Genomic DNA, 18,280 nt, shown 5'->3' with positions numbered 1-18,280 from the left:
GCTCTCTCAGATGCCCAAGGAGAGCTGAGAACCTGACCATGCCCCTAGTGCTCATCACTCAAGCAGGGGCTAAGGGAAAGTGTGCAGGTCAGTACCTGCAGGGGTCTGCCCAGGGCACACCTCTGGGCCACATACAAGGCACTGCCCCCTTCGCCACCTGCAGAACGCTCAGTGGAAGCATCGGCCCGGACACTGAGCTCATGGTGTCCACATAGGAAGGACAGGCCCTGTGCTGATCCAGAGTCTGCCCAGAGCACAGGGCATCGGCTACAGTCTCTTGGATTTTCACAACACAAAACTGCACTTTATCACCCAAAATTCACAAGCTACCGCTCTCCTGTGGGACATGTGGTTACAGCCTCCAAGGAGCCTCGCCTCGCAGGTAATTGGGGAATGTCAGAGGGTCCCCACCTGTCCACAGTCAGAAAGTGTTCCTCCTTTTGTACATGCTGGCCATGCTTCATCTACATGTGTCACGTGTCACCGCACTACATACGCACTCATGGCCCATGTTATTTCCCATATGTGTGTTCTGTACATATGCATCATATATTACACGTAATATAACTCTGGTACCATAGAACCACAGTTACAGACTCACATGACTATAGAGGCTTTGCCAACTGCAGCCCAGAGCCCAACTGTGGTCACCGATCACCTGAGCAGGGACGACCTGAGCTTCTAGTGCAAAGGGACAGATCACAGTGAGACAGAATATGTGGCTTGTGGTAGGGATGTAAGTTTTGTTGGTTATGTATATGTGTGTGTGCATGTGTGTGTGTGCATGTGTGCATGTCTGTGTGTGTGTGTGCACATGCATGTATGTGCATGTTTGTGTGTGTGTGTTCCTGCATGTCCAGGGCTGCAACACATCAGGTATCTCTTTATCTGTCCAGAACTAAGACTGTCCAACCCTTGGCAGCCTGAAGTGTGGATCCCTCTACGAGGTCACCACCCACTGGCCACATGGCTTATGAACAACCAGAGACCAGTGGCAAATGGTCTCCCTGCTTCTCAGAGTCCTCAGGACTCAGAGCCCAGAGTGTTTTTAGTGGGAAGATTTAGTTCTGGCCTCCCTGCACGGCGGGGTCTCAGCCTGGTGACGGGATGGGACCGGCTCGCTCACATGGGTGGCGGCAGAGCCAGGGCCAGGACAGTTCCCAGAGGCCGATGTGAACTGGGTCAGCTGGCGCCTGTAGCTTCCTTCCTATAAATAAAGTGATGAGGACCCTGTGCTGGGGACCTGGTAGCTGCTCATCTCTAAGGCCCAGGGAGTGGCACAAAGTGACCACCACAAATCTCTCATCTCGGGGACCGAGAGCACGGTACCTTCTCGATGAAGTACGTCAGGGGCTCCTTGCCACGGGGAGAAGGGGGGTCCCAGCTGAGGACCACGTAGGTCCTGCTGATCTCTGAGGCGTGGACGTTGGTGGGCGGTCCCGGGATCTGCACGTCGCCTGGGGGAGGAATAGACTTGGTGAGAGCTGGGTGAGGCCGGGCCCCCCTCAGCTCAGCCGTCCTCAGAGCCCGTCCTCAGAGCCCATCCGCCAGGCAGATGGCCTCACGTCCACGTGGGGAAATTAGGTAAAGTAGACCACCCCGGCATTCCTGTTTCACTCATCCTCTAATTACAAGTCCAATTAAAATCCTTGGCCTTCTGACTAATTATGCTCGATTCTCCTCCTAGTAAATCGATCTCTCTGCGTACCTGTGAAAGGAACATTAGGTACTCTAAAATCTGATAGAGACGTTATTTGACAGGTACGACTCGATCCATTTAGTTAAATATTAGGAATAAAACTTCCGCTTACATAAATACTAAGTACTGTCCCAGGAATGGACAGTGTGAGGACAGAACCCGGCATCAGCCAGTCATCCAGCCGCGGGCTCCGTTTGGCCGCTTCTCTACCTGTCCCCAAAAGGACGCATCAGTGGACCCCAACTAAAAACAACAGTGTCCACAACCTGACCACATCTTGTTTCTTAGTGTCACTCCCTCAGTCTTTCTTGCTTTTTTTTTAACTTCTCTAGACTCTAAACTTGTAGAGTTGAACTACAGTTTTTATTTTTACCTGTACAAGTGTCCCTGTCGTGTGGGTGTTTTCCTCTCCCCGCCCCCTTCCTGCCCCTGATCACAACCCCAGACCCTGGGACGTAAGAGCGACTTACCTTCGAGGTCATCCTGGTAGATCACAATTTCTTTATCTCCCTCCAGGTGGACCGCTGTAGAGAGAAAAGTTGATGCTAAATTTGACATCCAAAGATTTCCTTAAAAATACACTGTTTCCCTCATTGCGCATGAGGCACGAATCACCTTCACAATGACGACTACACCATATTCACTCCCTCGAAGTGATCAGAGCTGATAGCCTGGAAATGGTCCGAATGACACTTAGTGCTTCTCGGCTCTTTGAATTGGACTCGAGAGACCGTGCAGGGAAGGGAAATACAGGGCTCGCCTGAGACCTAATTACGGGCCCAGACCCATTAAGGAATCGGCTCTGTGTGAAATGAAAATTCCAAAACAGAACGGCTTGGTTTCAACGCCTTCTAAGTCTCCTTGTGTGTTGAAATTATATCTTCAATGGACTAGGAAACGTCTAATTCTGCACCCAGTTCGCGGGGTTCCAGTGGAGAGCGTCAGGAAGGTGTACGCACTGAGGGATAAATCCCGAATCTCAGCCTGGCTCCCCTGCTCCCCGAGGGGCATTCCTGGGAGACCACAAAACACTGTGGCCCTTGCCGGCACCTAAGCCTGTCCTCAGGCTCGGATACCGCTGGAGGGAATGGAGAAAGGACATCTCACAATACGTACGGCCCCAAGCTCCCCGGCCGTAGCTGGGCCAGGAGAGCCCAGCCACCCACCTTGTAACCTTTTGAGGTCCACAGGGTCAAGGGCAGCCACGGCGTCCGAGATGCGGGACGGCCGGCTGACGCCGGCATTGTTGATCGCTCTCACGCGGAACACGTAGGACCGTCCCTCAAACAGCCCGGTCACGGGGTATTTGCAGATTTTCACGGGGGAGTCATTGCACTGAACCCAGTTGTTGGTTCCCACCTCACACCTTCCAACAGAAGAGAGCAGAGAACGGTGACTGCATCCATCTGATGAATATACGTGGGTGTCCACATGCTTACACACATATAATACATGTCGATTATAACAGGGAAGGGTCTCACATTGTTGAGATCGATGCCATCAAAATACTGGTTTACACAAGCAGCATAAATAAACTTTAAAAGACAGCTACTTAGAAAATATAATATATATTCCTGAGCCTCTAATTCATAGGCTAAGATCAATTCCTGACTCAAATACATTTAGGGAAAATCTCCTGCAAAAGTCGTTTCAGATCCATCCTCAGTAATTCTTTAATAACTCACGTCACAAAATCTCAGGTGCCCTCCTGCTACCCAGCCAGTCTGTTGCCAGGGCGGAGGGAGGGACCAGCCCTGGGCTCTGTGGCCCGAAGGTGGACCTGACCACTGGGCCAGAGCAGACTCCTCCTGGAGCTGACTCCCCACCCACTCCAGTAATGGTCAGACCCTTTCCAGCAGGCCTCTCTTGTGGAATTTGGAAGTCTTCTGAAAATATTAAGTCCTGCCCTGGCCAGTGTGTTTCAGTGGTTAGAGCATCGGCCCGCACACCAGAGGGTTGCAGGTTCGATTCCTGGTCAAGGGCATGTACCTGGGTTGCAGGTTCAATCCCATGTCCCAACTGGGGTGCGTGCAGGGGGCAACCAATCGATGAGTGTCTCTCACTCTGATGTTTCTCTCTCTCTTCTTTTCCCCCCTCTCTAAATATCAATGGAAATATATCCTCAGGTGGGAATTAACAAAAAAATAAAAATGAAAATATTAAGTCCTGACCAGAAATCTGGAAATGATGACCCTTCCCTTTTCAAAGGCTGAGATATTCAATACCAACACTTCACGTCAAAATCCCAGGAGAAAATAGCAAGTTGAGAAAATCAACTTTTCCAAGAAATTCAGCGTCCCGGTTGCATTGTCATTTTTAAAAGAATCCGCTCTCTTTTCTCCTAATTATGCAGAATTTCTGATGAAAGTTTCTGACCCACACGTGCCCACCAACTGCAGCCGAGCTCTGTGTTTCTATCTCCTTAGAGGGGTTATCACGTGAGAAGGTGCGTGAAGTCAGTTCCGCCAGACGGCTAAGAAAATGACCAAATGTTGGGGGAAACAGAAAACAGCTCTTGTTTTTTGCTTTTTTAATTTAAGATAAAAACCCTGAATGTTCTGCAGGTCCGGCTCCAGCGTGTCAAAATATTACCCTGACGTGAACATTTTAGCTACACAAGTAGCTTTATTGGGGTGAAAAGAACTTAACAGGATGCCCCCCCAAAAATCTGACTGATATTGTTTCTCAAATAACCATCTTATTTCACTGTGTTTTATGCATATAAAACCTTAAATTCCTACCCGGAGCCATCCACTTATAACCCAAGAGCTTGGACCCTCTGGCCTCACTCCTAACTTCGTTCTCTTTGGCTGTAATTTCTGTCCACGGTCGGCAAGTCTGTCTGAGGCACCGTCTCTGCCTGCGCCCTTCCCGGGCCTGAGAACCTCGTCGAGGGTGGAACAGGAAGACACAAACCTCCGTTGGGTTTAATGATCTACATTTAAGTAAATGTCACACAGAAAAACTCCCATATTATGTCGATATTTTTTACTGGGAAACAAGAAGAAAAGCCTATTTAATAGAGAACTAGCACAGGCAGGGCCCTGGGCGTGAGCGAGCCTGTGTTCTGGCCGCACGTCTCCTGCCCCGTGTCTCGTCCCCCAGGGGAGGGACAGGGCTGACCTGACTCCACCCAGCCAGGCCATTCCCAGCCTGGGCTGAACCCTCAGCAGGACCACGGACCCGGCTCAGAGGGCGTTTGGAGAAGCAGACGGATGTGACACCCGGTGCTGAACAGGCCACAGGGCTCCAACGACAACACAGACACCCAGTGTCTGCACAGGAAGCTTTTACCAATTGTCAGGAACATTAAATAACCACACGGCAAGTATCCAGAGCCCATCAACAACGGCGTCACGAGCTTGAGTCTGGGAAAATATCCAAATACGTCGCCCGTAACAATATCCATCTCAGGAACGTTTCCGTCCTGGGAGAACACAATGGACACTCACCGATCGATGAAATAGCCAATGACGGCGCCTTCGGTGGTCGTGTTGGGCGGCTTCCAGGTGACAATGACGTAATCTCGGTTTGCATCGTGGCACTGCACGTCCATGGGCGCCCCGGGAGCCCCTGTGACCAGCGGGTCAGCATCTGGGGGTGAGGGGGTGAGAGATGACCCATGATGAGAGTCGCTGGGGCGGGGACAGTTATAGCCTATTGACAACTGCTTCAAATCAGGCTCCCAGCTGCCCAACTGGACTCCAGTCTAATCCTCACGCCAATGACTCGACGATTCTGGGCTGTGCTGGGTCAGTGACAAGCAGTGCAAACATCTCTGTGAGTTTAACTCCAAACCTCTCTCCTCTATAACATGCTCAACTCTGAATTTTCATAATTGGATCCAAAACTGAAGTTCACTATCTCCCGATGCCACACCGTCACACAACGTCACACTCTCAAAAACTCACGGAAGAAACAAAACTAATAATGGGGCCCTTTTAGCACCTGGGAAACAGGGCCTTCGATGCTTTTCTATTTCAAAGTCCTTAGAAAATGTGAAGATTTCAATTTTTTTTTTCCAGTGAGCAGCTGTTTGGGGCCACCCTCCCTCCGCTCAATCATTTCCCGCAGTGAGGGTTTGCTTTGAAGTTTTTTTAGGTTTTTTTTAAAATATGTTTTTATTGATTTTTAGAAAGAGAGGAAGGGAGAGGAATAGAGTGAGACAGAAACAGCAATGAGAGAGGAGCACTGACCAGCGGCCTCCCGCACGCGCCCTACTGGGGCCGAGCCCACAATCAGGCCTGTGCCCTGACCGGGAATCGAACTCGAAACCTCCTGGTTCCCGGTTGATGCTCAACCACTGAGCCACACTGCCCAGGTTGTTCCGAAGTTTAAACTACAGAGGCAGTGAGACCCACAGGGCGGCACACAGAGCTTTCCATGTCCTTGTCTAAAATCGTGTCTGCTCAGAACCTCGGCTTGGACACAGCTTCTTGCCCCAGTCTCCTCAGCACATTAGAAGCTGAGGATTTCTGGACATGGAGCCAAATATGTTCACTTGCACTCACAACCCTCAGAAAGTAATGAGAACAGGTAAACGCCCCCCCCCCCCGCCGCCTTCATTTCCCTAAGGCCTCCCCCCCTGGACCCAGGTCCCCCATAACCGCACACAGCACAGGGCCCACCCACCTCTGACAAACAAGTAGGCGCTGTGGTCGCTGACGCCCCCTCTGGACACGATCCTCAGGGTGTAGAGACCTTCATCGTCTTTGTTCAGGTGGCTGAAGGACAGGGAGGCCTGACCCTCCCCGAAGAACATCTGTGTCCACTTGGACTCTTTCAGCAGCACATCTGGAAGGAAATGAAAACGGGTTCCAGGCACCGCCCGAGAGCGCGCACGTGGACCGTCCCCCCGGCTCCAGGGAGCCTGAGACCCGTTTACACAAAGAGCCCACAGGTGAGAGCAAGCGAGGCATCGACGGGAAAGCAGGGGCCGCAACATCAGCAAAGGTCCGTGCAGACAAGGAACGCGAGGCACGTCGAGTTTCGTTTCCCAGAGCAAACTGGGTTATGTCTGAAAACAGTGCCCAGCCCTCAGATGGCTGAGTGCCGTCCTGTGACCCTTTTTATCACACAGGGTCCCTCTTCACAGACCACAGAAATCTCTGATGACATTAATTCTGGGCCCTCCCTGTTAACCTCCCCATGTTCCCGGGTAAAGTTCAAGGTCAACGGCAGGCTCCACGTTCTCTCTGTCTCTCCCCTGGCTCTGCCACCGGCAGCTGCCTCAGTGGAAAGAGGAAAACCAGATTAACACTAAAGTTTACAACTCAGCTTGCCCACATGCGGCCAAGCGCACAGCGAGGGGGGCAGGGCACCCCAGGCCCGGGGCTGCCCGGCACTCACCGTCCCGGTACCACTCCACCCGCGGCTGCACGCGCTTCAGGTCTGGCGTCACCAGCAGCGTGCACTTGAGAGTGACAGTCTCGCCTTCTCTTCTGAAGGTGACCCCGAATTTCTCCAGAAACTGGACATCAAAGTGGGTGTAGGGAACCACAGACGACAAGGGCACTGCAGAGCGAATGGGACAGTCACAAGGAAGGGCACAGGGTTTCAGGCTCAGGGGCCCACCTCGGGCATCACTGCACGCAGGCCCTTCCTCCCAGGGACACTGGAGAACCGGCTGTGGCGTGGTCACCAATAAATGTCACTTATCATTGCCGAGAAAATGAACCAGCTGGGTCCAGAGGCATCAACCCCACTGAATCTCAAAAGTATAATGTCGGGGAGGGTAGGTTTCAGAAGGAAATCTGCAGTAATATTTTAAAACAAAGAAATCTGTGGTTTACAAATACGTGCACGTGGTAAGATTTCAGAAACTGCTGCAAACTTCAAGAGGATGGTTTCCTCTCAGGAGGACGGCCTGGGGTGGGGGGGGTAGGAGGGAGCTCAGGGCGTCTTTCCCTCCACAGTCAGTTCAATTCTTCAAGATCGACTGGGCCCCCTGAACTGTACACTCAGCAATGGTTAATTTTGTGACATACCAATTTTACTTCACTTAAAAGGTAACTAAGGCCCAGCTGGGGTGGTTCAGTGGTTCAGTGTCACCCCCCCTGCACCAAGAGGTCAGGGTTCGATTCCTGGTCGGGGCACAGGCCCGGGCTGTGGCTCGATCCCCAGTAGGGGGCGTGCAGGAGGCAGCCGATCAATGATTCTCTCTCATCAATGTTTCTCTCTCTCTCTCCCTCTCCTTTCCTCTCTCTAAAAATCAAAATTAAACGTATTTTTAAAACAACCAAAAAACCTTCCTTTAAAAATAAATAAATAAATAATAAAATGGTAACTGAGGCAAAATGGCAACATAGTTGCACTTGTTAGGTATGGGTGGTGAATACATGGGCATCTGTTATTTGTGATGTATACATTTCAGTATGTTGTAGATCCTTTGAAATGTTTATTTGGAAAGATAAAATTTTAACAAGCCCCAGGTGACTGCTGAGACCCGTTCCTGCTTCACCATGGGGACCATCCTCCGCACGACGCTCATCATCCTCGGGACACACCCTCGGTCTCCCTGCCCCCCCGTGTTGCCTTGAACTAGTCCCACCGGCCTGCTGGTGGTCCTGAGCGCCCCCAAGTGCTGGAGAGAAGCCCCTCCAATGAAATCCACACAGAAAGGACCAGAGTAAACTGCGCCCGGTGTCCTGTGGCTGCTGGAAGGCTGTCCCCACACTGCTGCAGCCGGTGCCTCGCGCTCCAACGCTTGGTTTGTAACACTGAGACCTCAACGCGGGCTAGAATCCAGGTTGCTACTGGGAGGTCAGCCAACCCTAACTGTCACCCCCAACCCTAAACAAGCCTCAGCGACAGCAAGGGCTCCGAGCCTTTCGCTTCCATCAGGCCAGCTCCTGGGCCTTGGGTCAAAAACCAGCCCCAGGACTGAGAGACGCTGCACTTGCCTCCCACAGGGCGACCGTGGCCACCTGGGAAACTGGGGTGCACCCAGCAACACGGGGCACTTCCGCCTGTGGAGGGGCTGGTGGAGGGAAAGGGAGCCATGGGGCCGTGAGTGACCAGCCAGAAGGCGGGGGTGCAGGCAGGTCCGTGTGTCGGGACACGGCCTGTGACGCCCAGGCCAGCCGGGCATCTGCTTCGTGTCTGTGCAGCTGCTCCTTACAAATGGGCACAAGACTTTGGGGAAATAGGAAAACTATCCTCAAACACAGAACTCGGCCACAGTCTGCATTCCCATCGAGGATTTGGATCCACGTTTTTTCTAATTCAAAATGTCAGGTTTCATCAGCACCTAAAAATACGGCATCACACAGAATTACATCAGCGCACACTGGCCAGCGGAAGACACGGGCCCAGAAACCTGGAGAGCCTCTCGGACTTAAAAAAAGATCTGACCTTTAGAAAATAATTTTGTAATTACATGCTATGTCACTATATAATTTTCTGCCCCAAAAGGAAAAAAACTCGACTTACACCCAATCGGGAGTCCCACGGAGTGGAGTGGCTCCTCCTCGCCCCGGAACCCTGTAAGACAGCAGGGTGAGCGTGGCCGAGAGGGTCAGAGGGCGCCGAGGCGTCCCCCCCGCCCCCGTGGGCGCTAACTCACTTCTCACCACCACCGCCGCGTTGGTGGACACCTGCCCGTGTACGTTCGTGGCCACCGCGGAGTACGTGGCAGTGTCGTCAAAGTTTGCCCTTGGAGAGAAAAAACAAGACCAGGTCCTAAACCCACTGTTGGCTGTTCTGTGAAGCCAGTGGCCTGATTTCAACACAAAGTCCTCGAAAGCCTCCCACGTGACCTTGAGCCTCTGTTCATAAAGATGAGTCTCAGGACAAGGCTGGCTCTGTCCCGGGACCAGGTATTTACAGACCTGGGTGAAGCCTGGCCTTGACTATGACTTTATAATAAATAGTATGTATTTCAAATACATCTATCGAGTACCTGCACCTCACTCAGGTGACTTTGGTGAGTAAATAAAACAATGCATTTGAAAATGCTTTGTAACTTTAGCCCGGCCGGCGTGGCTCAGCGGCTGAGCGTTGACCTAGGACCCAGGAGATCGCGGTTTGAGTCCCGGTCAGGGCACAGGCCTGGGTTTCGGGCTCGATCCCCAGCAGGGGGTGTGCAGGAGGCAGCCGGTCAATGACTCTCTCATCACTGATGTTTCTCTCTCTCTCATTCCCTTCCACTCTCTGACATCAATAAAAGCATATTTTTTAAAAAGGGAAGAAAAAAAAGAGAATGCTTCGTAACTTTAAGTGCTGTATGTAACCTCATATTATTCATTTAAACATGTCCACCAAATTCCTGGACTAAAAGTTCCTCCTCCGTGGCCTCCACTTCCCAACAGCACAGCACAGGTTTCTCAGAGTTCTGAGAACTGGAATTAATTGCTTCCATGGCTCCCGAGCTGGGGACTGCCGGAGGGGACCCGAGAGGGGGACAGTGGAAGGTGCCGTGAGCGGCTCACAGGGAGCCCAGGAGGAGCAGAACTGTCTGCCCTGCCAATGCCCCGGGAACGCTCCTCCCAGAGGATTTCAACCTTGCTTTTCACTTGACTCACTAATTAAGATTCCGCATTAAGATCAGGGAGACGACCTAACACTTCAGCACTGGTGAGCTCACCAATTAGCACCTGGTGCTTAGCAGGAGGACCAGCTGGGGAGAAGGCCCATCCTGCACCTGCAGCGGGAGCCTCCGGTGGCCGCCAGTGTTTTCACGCCCCTGTCCACGAGAGCGGGTCCTCAGCTCCCATTGGGTCTGTAGACAAGGCCAGAGCCCCCAAAACCTTAAGACCCACTAACTGACTGCAGGCGTCCCCGAGGCAGGTACACTGTGATGGAACAGCCAGACCCTCTGGTGACGCTCACTTTCGGCTCGCTGTCTGCATTTCTCCTTTGTAACTGTTGTGCATGATGTAAAATACTTCGGGATGGAGGTGGATGTGCAGATTATGAATAAATGTGCCTGCACATACCCTGGGGGGGCCCCACACACTGGGGCGGCCCCTGGGGTGGGAGAGTGGGTGGGGACGGGGGAAGGGCTGGGTGGACTTTGAGGACACTTTGCTCAACTAAGAACCTGCCCAGGGGACGATGTGGGGTCGGGGGCTCTGGCCACACACCTCTCCGTGTCCCTGTGAGACCCGTGCTCTCTCTCCCTCCCGAGGCCACACGAGCCTTTAGTTTCAGCTTCGAGAAACGGCAAGCAAGTGGTGACAGGCAAAGGGTCATGTTTCCTGTCTGGACATGTTCCCAGAACAGGCAGCGACAGTTCTTACAAACTTCCAGGGGGCACCTCGCACCCCAAAGCCTCCGCGTGCAATGCCCCAAACCAACTCCACAGGACAGAGGACTGACATTTCGACAATTGGAAAGGTGGGCAGACACATTTATGTGGCCCCAGACTTTCTCCTGGGCAGTCAGGCCCCATGTCCTCACATTGGACATTGGCACTGGATTTAAATTTTAACTCAAGTTGGAATTTGAATATCACTGTCTAAAAATAAAGTTCAGGAAGAGGGTGAGCCCGACAGTCCCTCTACAAGGGTGGGGCTGGGGTGGAGGGTGTTACATATAAAACACAGGAGACACTGTCCTCAGCAACTTCATCAAGATGTGAGAACAGTATTAAAATTCTTTGGAGAAACAGAGCTCAGACTGGGAGTCCCGAGAGTAAGTCTATGAGTTGCAGGGAACGGCGCCTATTTCAGCGAGAATCTGAGGGGCCCCGGGGGCGGGTCCCACAAGGCTCTCAGCACTTCAAGAATTTGGTGACAGTGGCCAAAGAACATTCATAGGGACACATGTCACTCCTGTAACAGGGGGAGAGGCTCATTCCTGAGCTGCACACCCGCCCCCACCCGGAGCCGCTCAGATCCAATGACAGGGACTCAGCACATCAGAACCGACAGCTGAGGGCAGCCTGGGTGTGGGTGCCCGGCTCCTTTTCTGAAGGATTTTCACGTTTCATCTCAAACATCCCAGTAGAGCCTAAACCATGCCGATGCAGATAAGAGTGCTGTTGAGAGAAGTTAGTCTCAGGAATCTCCTTTGCCCCAATTTCGGGAATGTTTGCAGACTGTGCAAAACCCCACTGCAGGTAGGGAGACCTGGGTCCGACCCTGCACCTACCGGGCCACCGGCTCATCACTATTCCAGAGGCCACACTGGCGTGAAGGCCACTCCTTCCATACTTGAGAAAGGGAAACAGCTTTTCCTCTTAAAACAATTATTAAAATACAGCTTGGCCCGGCAAGAGTGGCACAGTTGGTTGAGCATCGGCCCTTGAACCAAGACGTAGCCGGTTCGATTCCCGGTCAGGGCACGTGCCCGGGTTGTGGGCTCGATCCCCAGTAGGCGGAGTGCAGGAGGCAGCCAATCGATGACTCTCTCATCATTGATGTTTCTCTCTCTCCCTCTCCTTCCCTCTTTCTGAAATCAATATAGATATATTAAGAAAAAAGAGGGACAGGAGAACCTCACTTCTGTAAAATAAAAGTTGAAGTTTTGTGCGTTTATACATCTGTACTGTCAGGAAAAAGCAAACTGTATATACACCGGAGACTGACACTGGGTGTGAGAAATGGGGGTAATTTTTGTTTTCTTTTACTTACTTCCTACATTTTTTCCATTTGTTATGAGAGAAAAAATTAAGGTTCTACTTCTTTGACGAGTCTGAGCTTAGGGACTGTTGCTCAACCTGGTACATGACGCAACCCGGCTGCTAACCAGCTGTGAGCATGACCTTCTCCACTTCACAGCAGCCCCTGCAGCCGGGACACTGTCTTCCCTGAGATACGGATTCTCTTTGTTCCCAGACGGAGCTGAGATGAGCTAGTGAATTTACATCCCTCTGGCCTGACCACAAAGATGGAGACGGGAAGCTGGTGCCACTTAAACTAATTCAGACAGACCAGTAACATTACCTGGGATGCACGCCGACAGGGTGCGGCCCGACCTCGTGTCTGAATTGGATCTCAGGTTTGGGGCATCAACTGGCTGAGGCAGGTGCTGCCACCAGCCCTCACCTGTGGCTCTGCAGCATGAGCACGTGGCCCTCACCTGTGGCTCTGCGGCATGAGCACGTGGCCCTCACCTGTGGCTCTGAAGCTTGAGCACGTGGCCCTCACCTGTGGCTCTGAAGCTTGAGCACGTGGCCCTCACCTGTGGCTCTGCGGCATGAGCACGTGGCCCTCACCTGTGGCTCTGCGGCATGAGCACGTAACATGGCCCTCACCTATGGGTCTCCAGGGTGAGCACGTGGCCCTCACCTGTGGATCTCCAGCGTGTGGACGCCATACTTGCTCTCAATCCTGTACTTGCCGGGATCGGCCGCCTGGCTGATCAGGCTGCCGTCTTTGTACCTGAGTGAGGAGACACTCGTGTTAGTGAAGGGCAGCTTGGGTTGTGCCCCAGCCTTCCTTACCTATCGCCCTGCCTCCTCACGCATCACTCAGTGTCACAGGCAGTGGGCAAGGGAGGCGGCTGGGGGGACACCCAGAGCCACACCTGTCTGCCTGTGTGAGGACAGAGGAGCGCTTGCTGGATTCTGACTATTGGGCGCTGCTGCTTGACCTCGGAGAGGGTGCAGCAAAGGTCTCCAAGGACTCTGCTGGGAATTCAGGATCTATCCGTCCCATAAGGAAATAAATGGAACCAATGTAGGCCGGGTCCCCGACCAGCCTCCCCGGGCCTCGGCACAGCGGGGATGTGCAGGGAGAGCTCTGTGGGTCCAACCACCCAGGTCCTGACCGGGGGAAACCGGCCTGCTTGTCCCACCCAGGACAGCAGACCCGTGTCCCCAGGACTAAGAGCGGCCTGGAAGCCCCACTCACCACTGCACCACGGGCGTGGGGAAGCCCTGCACAGTGAAACACAGCTTCACGGACATCCTCTCCCAGACCGTGTGGGACCTCAGCCGCACCAGGATCTCGGGGGCTCGCCTCATCCGCTCCTCAACTGTGTGCCTCTCCCAGGACATCTGGTCCTCCATCTGTGCCCAGAAAGCAAGGACGGTCAGAGCATGGCAGGAGGGACACACTGTGGGCAAGCGAGGCTCTCTGCCACGAAGCCACCGGAGCGTTGTGGGGACGAACCCCAGCCCAGCCCCGGTCACCTCTCCAGGACACCCGCCTACCATCTGCTGGAGGGTGTATTTGTCCAGCTTCTCCCGGGCCTGTGCTCGGGCCATGTGCACACTGTCCTCCAGCTCCGCCAGCTCGCTGAGGAAACGCTCACGCTTGGCCTCTCCATATGCGGCCACCAGGGACTGGTACCTGCGGAAACGAAGGAGGGACGTGACTGTGGACACACTCGGGACAGGGCCTGGTCACCGAGGCTGGAGGCCGGGCGAGCTGTCCCCAGGACTGTCTTGCTGGGAGCCAGGAAAACAGGAGAAAAGCTCTGTCCCTTTGTCTTTCTTCCATGGTGCCACTGGAAGGTATTAATACTGCGCGTGAAGGGCAGGGAGGAGGTTTATAAGTAAAACAAAGACTTAAAAATAAAACTCCAGCTTCCCTTAGACAGTTACAGTCGCCTGGAGGCCCGAGAGCTCATTCGCTTTGGACAGTGACTGCGAGTAGCCCCATGTGACAGCTGCACCATTCCTGGTGTGTGATGGGCAGGAATCCCCTACAGGGGGAGGGTCCCAGTGACAAGCACAGGCCCTGGACAGGTCAGAGGACGAACTCCATAAAGACAGGACTCGTTGCTCCTCGTGTTCACCTGGCCTCGCACAGCAGCAGGTGCTCCAAGCGGACCACGTGGCCAAGAGCAAGTCATGGGCGCTCGCAGGACATGGTCTCCCGCTGATGGCAGAGAACAGTGTCGGGCGGCCTCGCCGGACGCAGCAGTGAGGGCTGGGACCCTGGGCCTGGGCTCGTTTACGGTCAGTAACAGGACAGTTGACAGGCCGAGCCCCTGAGCTATGTTCTACATGGCAACCTGGAAAAGCCACGTGTGTTCTGGGAGGCCACCACTTCTAGTGACTCCCAGGCTGAATTAAAGCCTTTAGGATTAACATTGACAGACAGGACGTAAGTCTGTATTCTAGAAAAATAAAAAGGCTGAAGTAAATCCCTCAGATTCATCCACCTGTAGGGGCAGAGAAATGAGGCCCACAGTCCTTCTGGCCTGATTGCCATCTTTGTGAGCCCCCAAAATTACCCCCCACTCATCCTGTCCCAGCTGCCCCATCTGAGCTTCCTGTCCCCCTCACCACTCATCCCCAGGTCCCCACACAACTAGGACACCCGCTGGGCCGCTCACCAGGAAAATGTCCCTGCCCTTCCCTCCTGCCCTTCAAGGCCCATCTCTTCAGCCATGGAGCCCACGGAGCCACCCCCGGCCTGGCCGCAGACCTGAGACCAACACCAGAGGCAACGTGCGTGAGGCGTGGGACCCCGGGCCACAGGTTCTCTGTAAAATGGAAGGGAAACTTCACTCCAATAGTTTTCTTGTCCGAATTGATGGAGACGATGGTAGAGAAAAGCAACGGACTAGAAAACTGGACCTTATGGCTTTGACTTCACGTGTTGCCTGACTGTCATCCCAGGTCCCTGATACCCAAGGCCCTACCCTCCTGACCTGTCCCCAGAGGGATGGGCTGTAACCCCACGACCCCTGCCCCCGGCAGGTGGTGCTGTGAGGCCGTGACCCCAGGCAGCCTGAGGGCGCACAGGCGCTTACCTTCTCTTGTTCTCATGCTCCCTCTCCTCCTGCTCGGAGCTCACCCTCTTGGCGCAGAGCCTGCAGACTGTCCCTGCCCGTGACAGCGATGTCTGGCTGGAAGCTGCCTGGGAAGACGACTTCTCAGTAAGCGACTGCTGGGAAGAGGCCTGGGATGAGGCCCGCCTTGGTAAACGTTGAGAAAATGAGGGGTGTTAGAAAACTAGGGGTACACATCATGACAGATGACACAATGTTCCTTCTATACACCACAAACCACCCTGGAAACATGCACATCCATGTACACAGTGCACACGTATGCAGGCTCATGTGTATGTGCACGCTTACCTATGTGCATGAAGTTACACAAATGTGTGCACACATGTGCATACTCACATGGGTCTATGCCTGTACCTATGCAAGTGTACATACATGCGTGCACAGGCACGCACCCCTGCGCACAGTGTGTGTAAACTTGCGTGCAGAGGCCTGCACACTGTGCATGCACACACATATGCATGTACACACACATATACATGTACACACACATATCATGTACACACATATGCACACACTCAAACCTACATCCCTCTGCGCCCAGCGCCCCTGACTGCAGGAGCCCACGCTCAGAGGGACAGTCACACACTGAGCTCCTCCCCCACCTGCCCTTCCCCTCAGGGTCAGCCTGTGTGTCCACAGCTCTGGCCCAACGCCAGGATTATATATATCCGAAGGGATCTGAAGCTCCCAGGGGCTGCTGGGCGGGGCTGTTGGGAGTGTTTGGCTTTGTTATGGGAATGGCAAGTAAACACAGGGACCTCAGGCGTTCCTAAATATAGGGTGCTGGTGACCTGTGCAAAACACCTAAGGCTGGAGCCCACTGGCCAGCAGCATCTTCATTCTCTGGCCCAACCTCCTAGTCAGCCCATGAAAGCGGCAGGTGTGCTGCCCACTGGGGTGTGAGCTGCGCCCCTGAGGACACTGGACTTAGAAACTCACAGGAGTTGTGACTTGACCTGAGCCTGTGACTCAGAGAATCAATTCACTTCTAGCTACATTTACTGTTAGCGCAGCAAAAATATTATTGACTCGGCTCCCACCAGTCTTACTTTGCCATCCCATAATTTCTCTGCCGCTGACATCTTTCCCATCACCCTCACTTTTTGGTGACTTTTTAGATTCCAGTTCTGGAAGATGCGTGAATAAGGGTTAGTCAAAGAGCACTTGCTAACGTGTGCCCCCTCCCCGATCTAACCTGGGGTCAGCGCCAGTCTACCAGGGTCTACCAGGATCTCTCAGGGTCTACCAGGATCTACTGGGGTCTACCAGGATCTACCGGAATCTATCAGGGTCTACCAGGATCTCTCAGGGTCTACCAGGATCTACCGGAATCTATCAGGGTCTACCAGGATCTCTCAGGGTCTACCAGGATCTACCAGGATCTACTGGGGTCTACCAGGATCTATCAGAGTCTACCAGGATCTACTGGGATCTACCAGAGTCTAGCAGGATCTACCAGGATCCACCAGGATCTAGCAGAGTCTACCAGGATGTGGAGCAGCACTCCATACATAGTCTGCTGCCCAGCTGCTCAGCCACACTCCCCTCTGGCATTGAAGATGGGCATCAGGGAGTACTGCCATCCCTGACCCCCCCAAACACATCACCCCAGGTTTCAGGGGACTGGTTAAAGCTTCCTGCCCCTAAATGCTGGGCATCCATAATCGAAGGTCTGAGTCTAATTGGTGAACTCCAACTTACTTTTTTGCCGTATATTCATCCAGGAGGTACCTTGTTTGAATATTACGATACGACTGGTCAAAGTGTTTGTGTCTCTTTTGATAGAAGGGCATGGTGACGAGCGACATCTTGGGGTTCGCCTACAAATAAAGAGTAACACACAGCACTGAGGACGTTTTCTAATGCAGTCCTGCAGTGTCCACCTAACACTGCGCACTGTTGCAAAAGGGAAAATCAGCTCCAATTAGCAAAGCACAAGGGGCCCCAGTGAACGACAGATTGTATAAGTGTGAATATTCTCAGACTAGGACTTCAGGTGCCTATCGAGTTCCCCAGGACCCGATTCCTTTGTTTTTGCTTCCATAAAACTAGAAGATTGGACTATGCATTTCATTTCATTGTCAACTCAACAAATATTTATAGAATACCTGGTTTGTGCGGGCAGTGAGAGCAACAAAGACAAAAATAATTAAAACACAGATTAGAGGAGTGAACACGCACTTAGAATACAAGAGCAGAGGGATACAAGGAGCTCTGGGAAGTGAGAAGGGGCACACGTCAGTGGGGAGGGGAGTCAGCAGAGGGCTGCTGCAGCCGGTGGCAGCTGAGAAGAGCCCTGGCGGGTGAGCAGGCGAACAGGCGGAGGTGGGCGGGAAGAAGGCGACCCATGAGCAAACCAGGGGCAGGAGCTCAGGAGATTTGAGGAGGCGTGAGGAAGGATCCCTCTGGAAAGACTGACCACACACAGACTTGCGTGTCTGCCTCAGGAGCTAGGAGTCACCCCGGCTCGAGAGGGGGCTCGAAAAAGGAATCGGCCTCCAAGACGCTTTCCGGACACTCCCGCCACTTTGGGACAGTTTCCTCTCTGAGGTGTCTCGACCGCACCTGCGCTAATGGAGGTTGGGTCCCATCACCACGGTGACTCGGGTCTCTGTTGACTTAACCTCCAATCTGCCCACATTTCTTGGCAAGAGGAAGGCCTCAAGTGCGGCCCAAGTTACAGGAGAAGATAAGCCGTCTTGACCAATCTGACCCGTGGCCGCCAGTACCCGGAAGAGGGTGGTCGCACACGCTGGGACCCGGGCTGCCCTGCGCGGGTGAAACGCTGGGCGAGGTCAGCACGGCTCAGAGCAATGGCTCACTCCCCTCACTGCAGTCACAGTGTCCGCTCCACACGTGACGGATGAAGCTCAGCTCGTGGCTATGGGCCCAGAC

At 53.4% G+C, this 18,280-nt stretch overlaps 1 protein-coding gene across 1 annotated transcript in view; it reads right to left on the bottom strand.

The window, feature by feature from the left end:
* Positions 1–18,280, bottom strand: part of MYOM2 (myomesin 2) — a 51,141-nt gene that overhangs the window by 23,375 nt on the left and 9,486 nt on the right. Inside the window, exons 2-14 of the mRNA XM_087813506.1 lie at positions 17,087–17,205; positions 15,347–15,511; positions 13,797–13,935; positions 13,495–13,652; positions 12,931–13,023; positions 9,264–9,352; positions 9,131–9,181; positions 7,049–7,213; positions 6,332–6,493; positions 5,152–5,293; positions 2,866–3,065; positions 2,170–2,223; positions 1,330–1,457 (exon numbers count right to left, since the gene is read on the bottom strand). Of these exons, the coding sequence (XP_087669632.1) occupies positions 1,330–1,457; positions 2,170–2,223; positions 2,866–3,065; positions 5,152–5,293; positions 6,332–6,493; positions 7,049–7,213; positions 9,131–9,181; positions 9,264–9,352; positions 12,931–13,023; positions 13,495–13,652; positions 13,797–13,935; positions 15,347–15,511; positions 17,087–17,193 (1,653 nt within the window). The 5' untranslated portion in view covers positions 17,194–17,205. The remainder of the gene's footprint in view (positions 1–1,329; positions 1,458–2,169; positions 2,224–2,865; positions 3,066–5,151; positions 5,294–6,331; positions 6,494–7,048; positions 7,214–9,130; positions 9,182–9,263; positions 9,353–12,930; positions 13,024–13,494; positions 13,653–13,796; positions 13,936–15,346; positions 15,512–17,086; positions 17,206–18,280) is intronic.

Source organism: Miniopterus natalensis, chromosome 2 (genome assembly GCF_054644295.1).
Source record: "Miniopterus natalensis isolate mMinNat1 chromosome 2, mMinNat1.hap1, whole genome shotgun sequence".
NCBI classification, from domain to species: domain Eukaryota; kingdom Metazoa; phylum Chordata; class Mammalia; order Chiroptera; family Miniopteridae; genus Miniopterus; species Miniopterus natalensis.
This window is presented reverse-complemented; position numbering and strand designations above follow the sequence as displayed.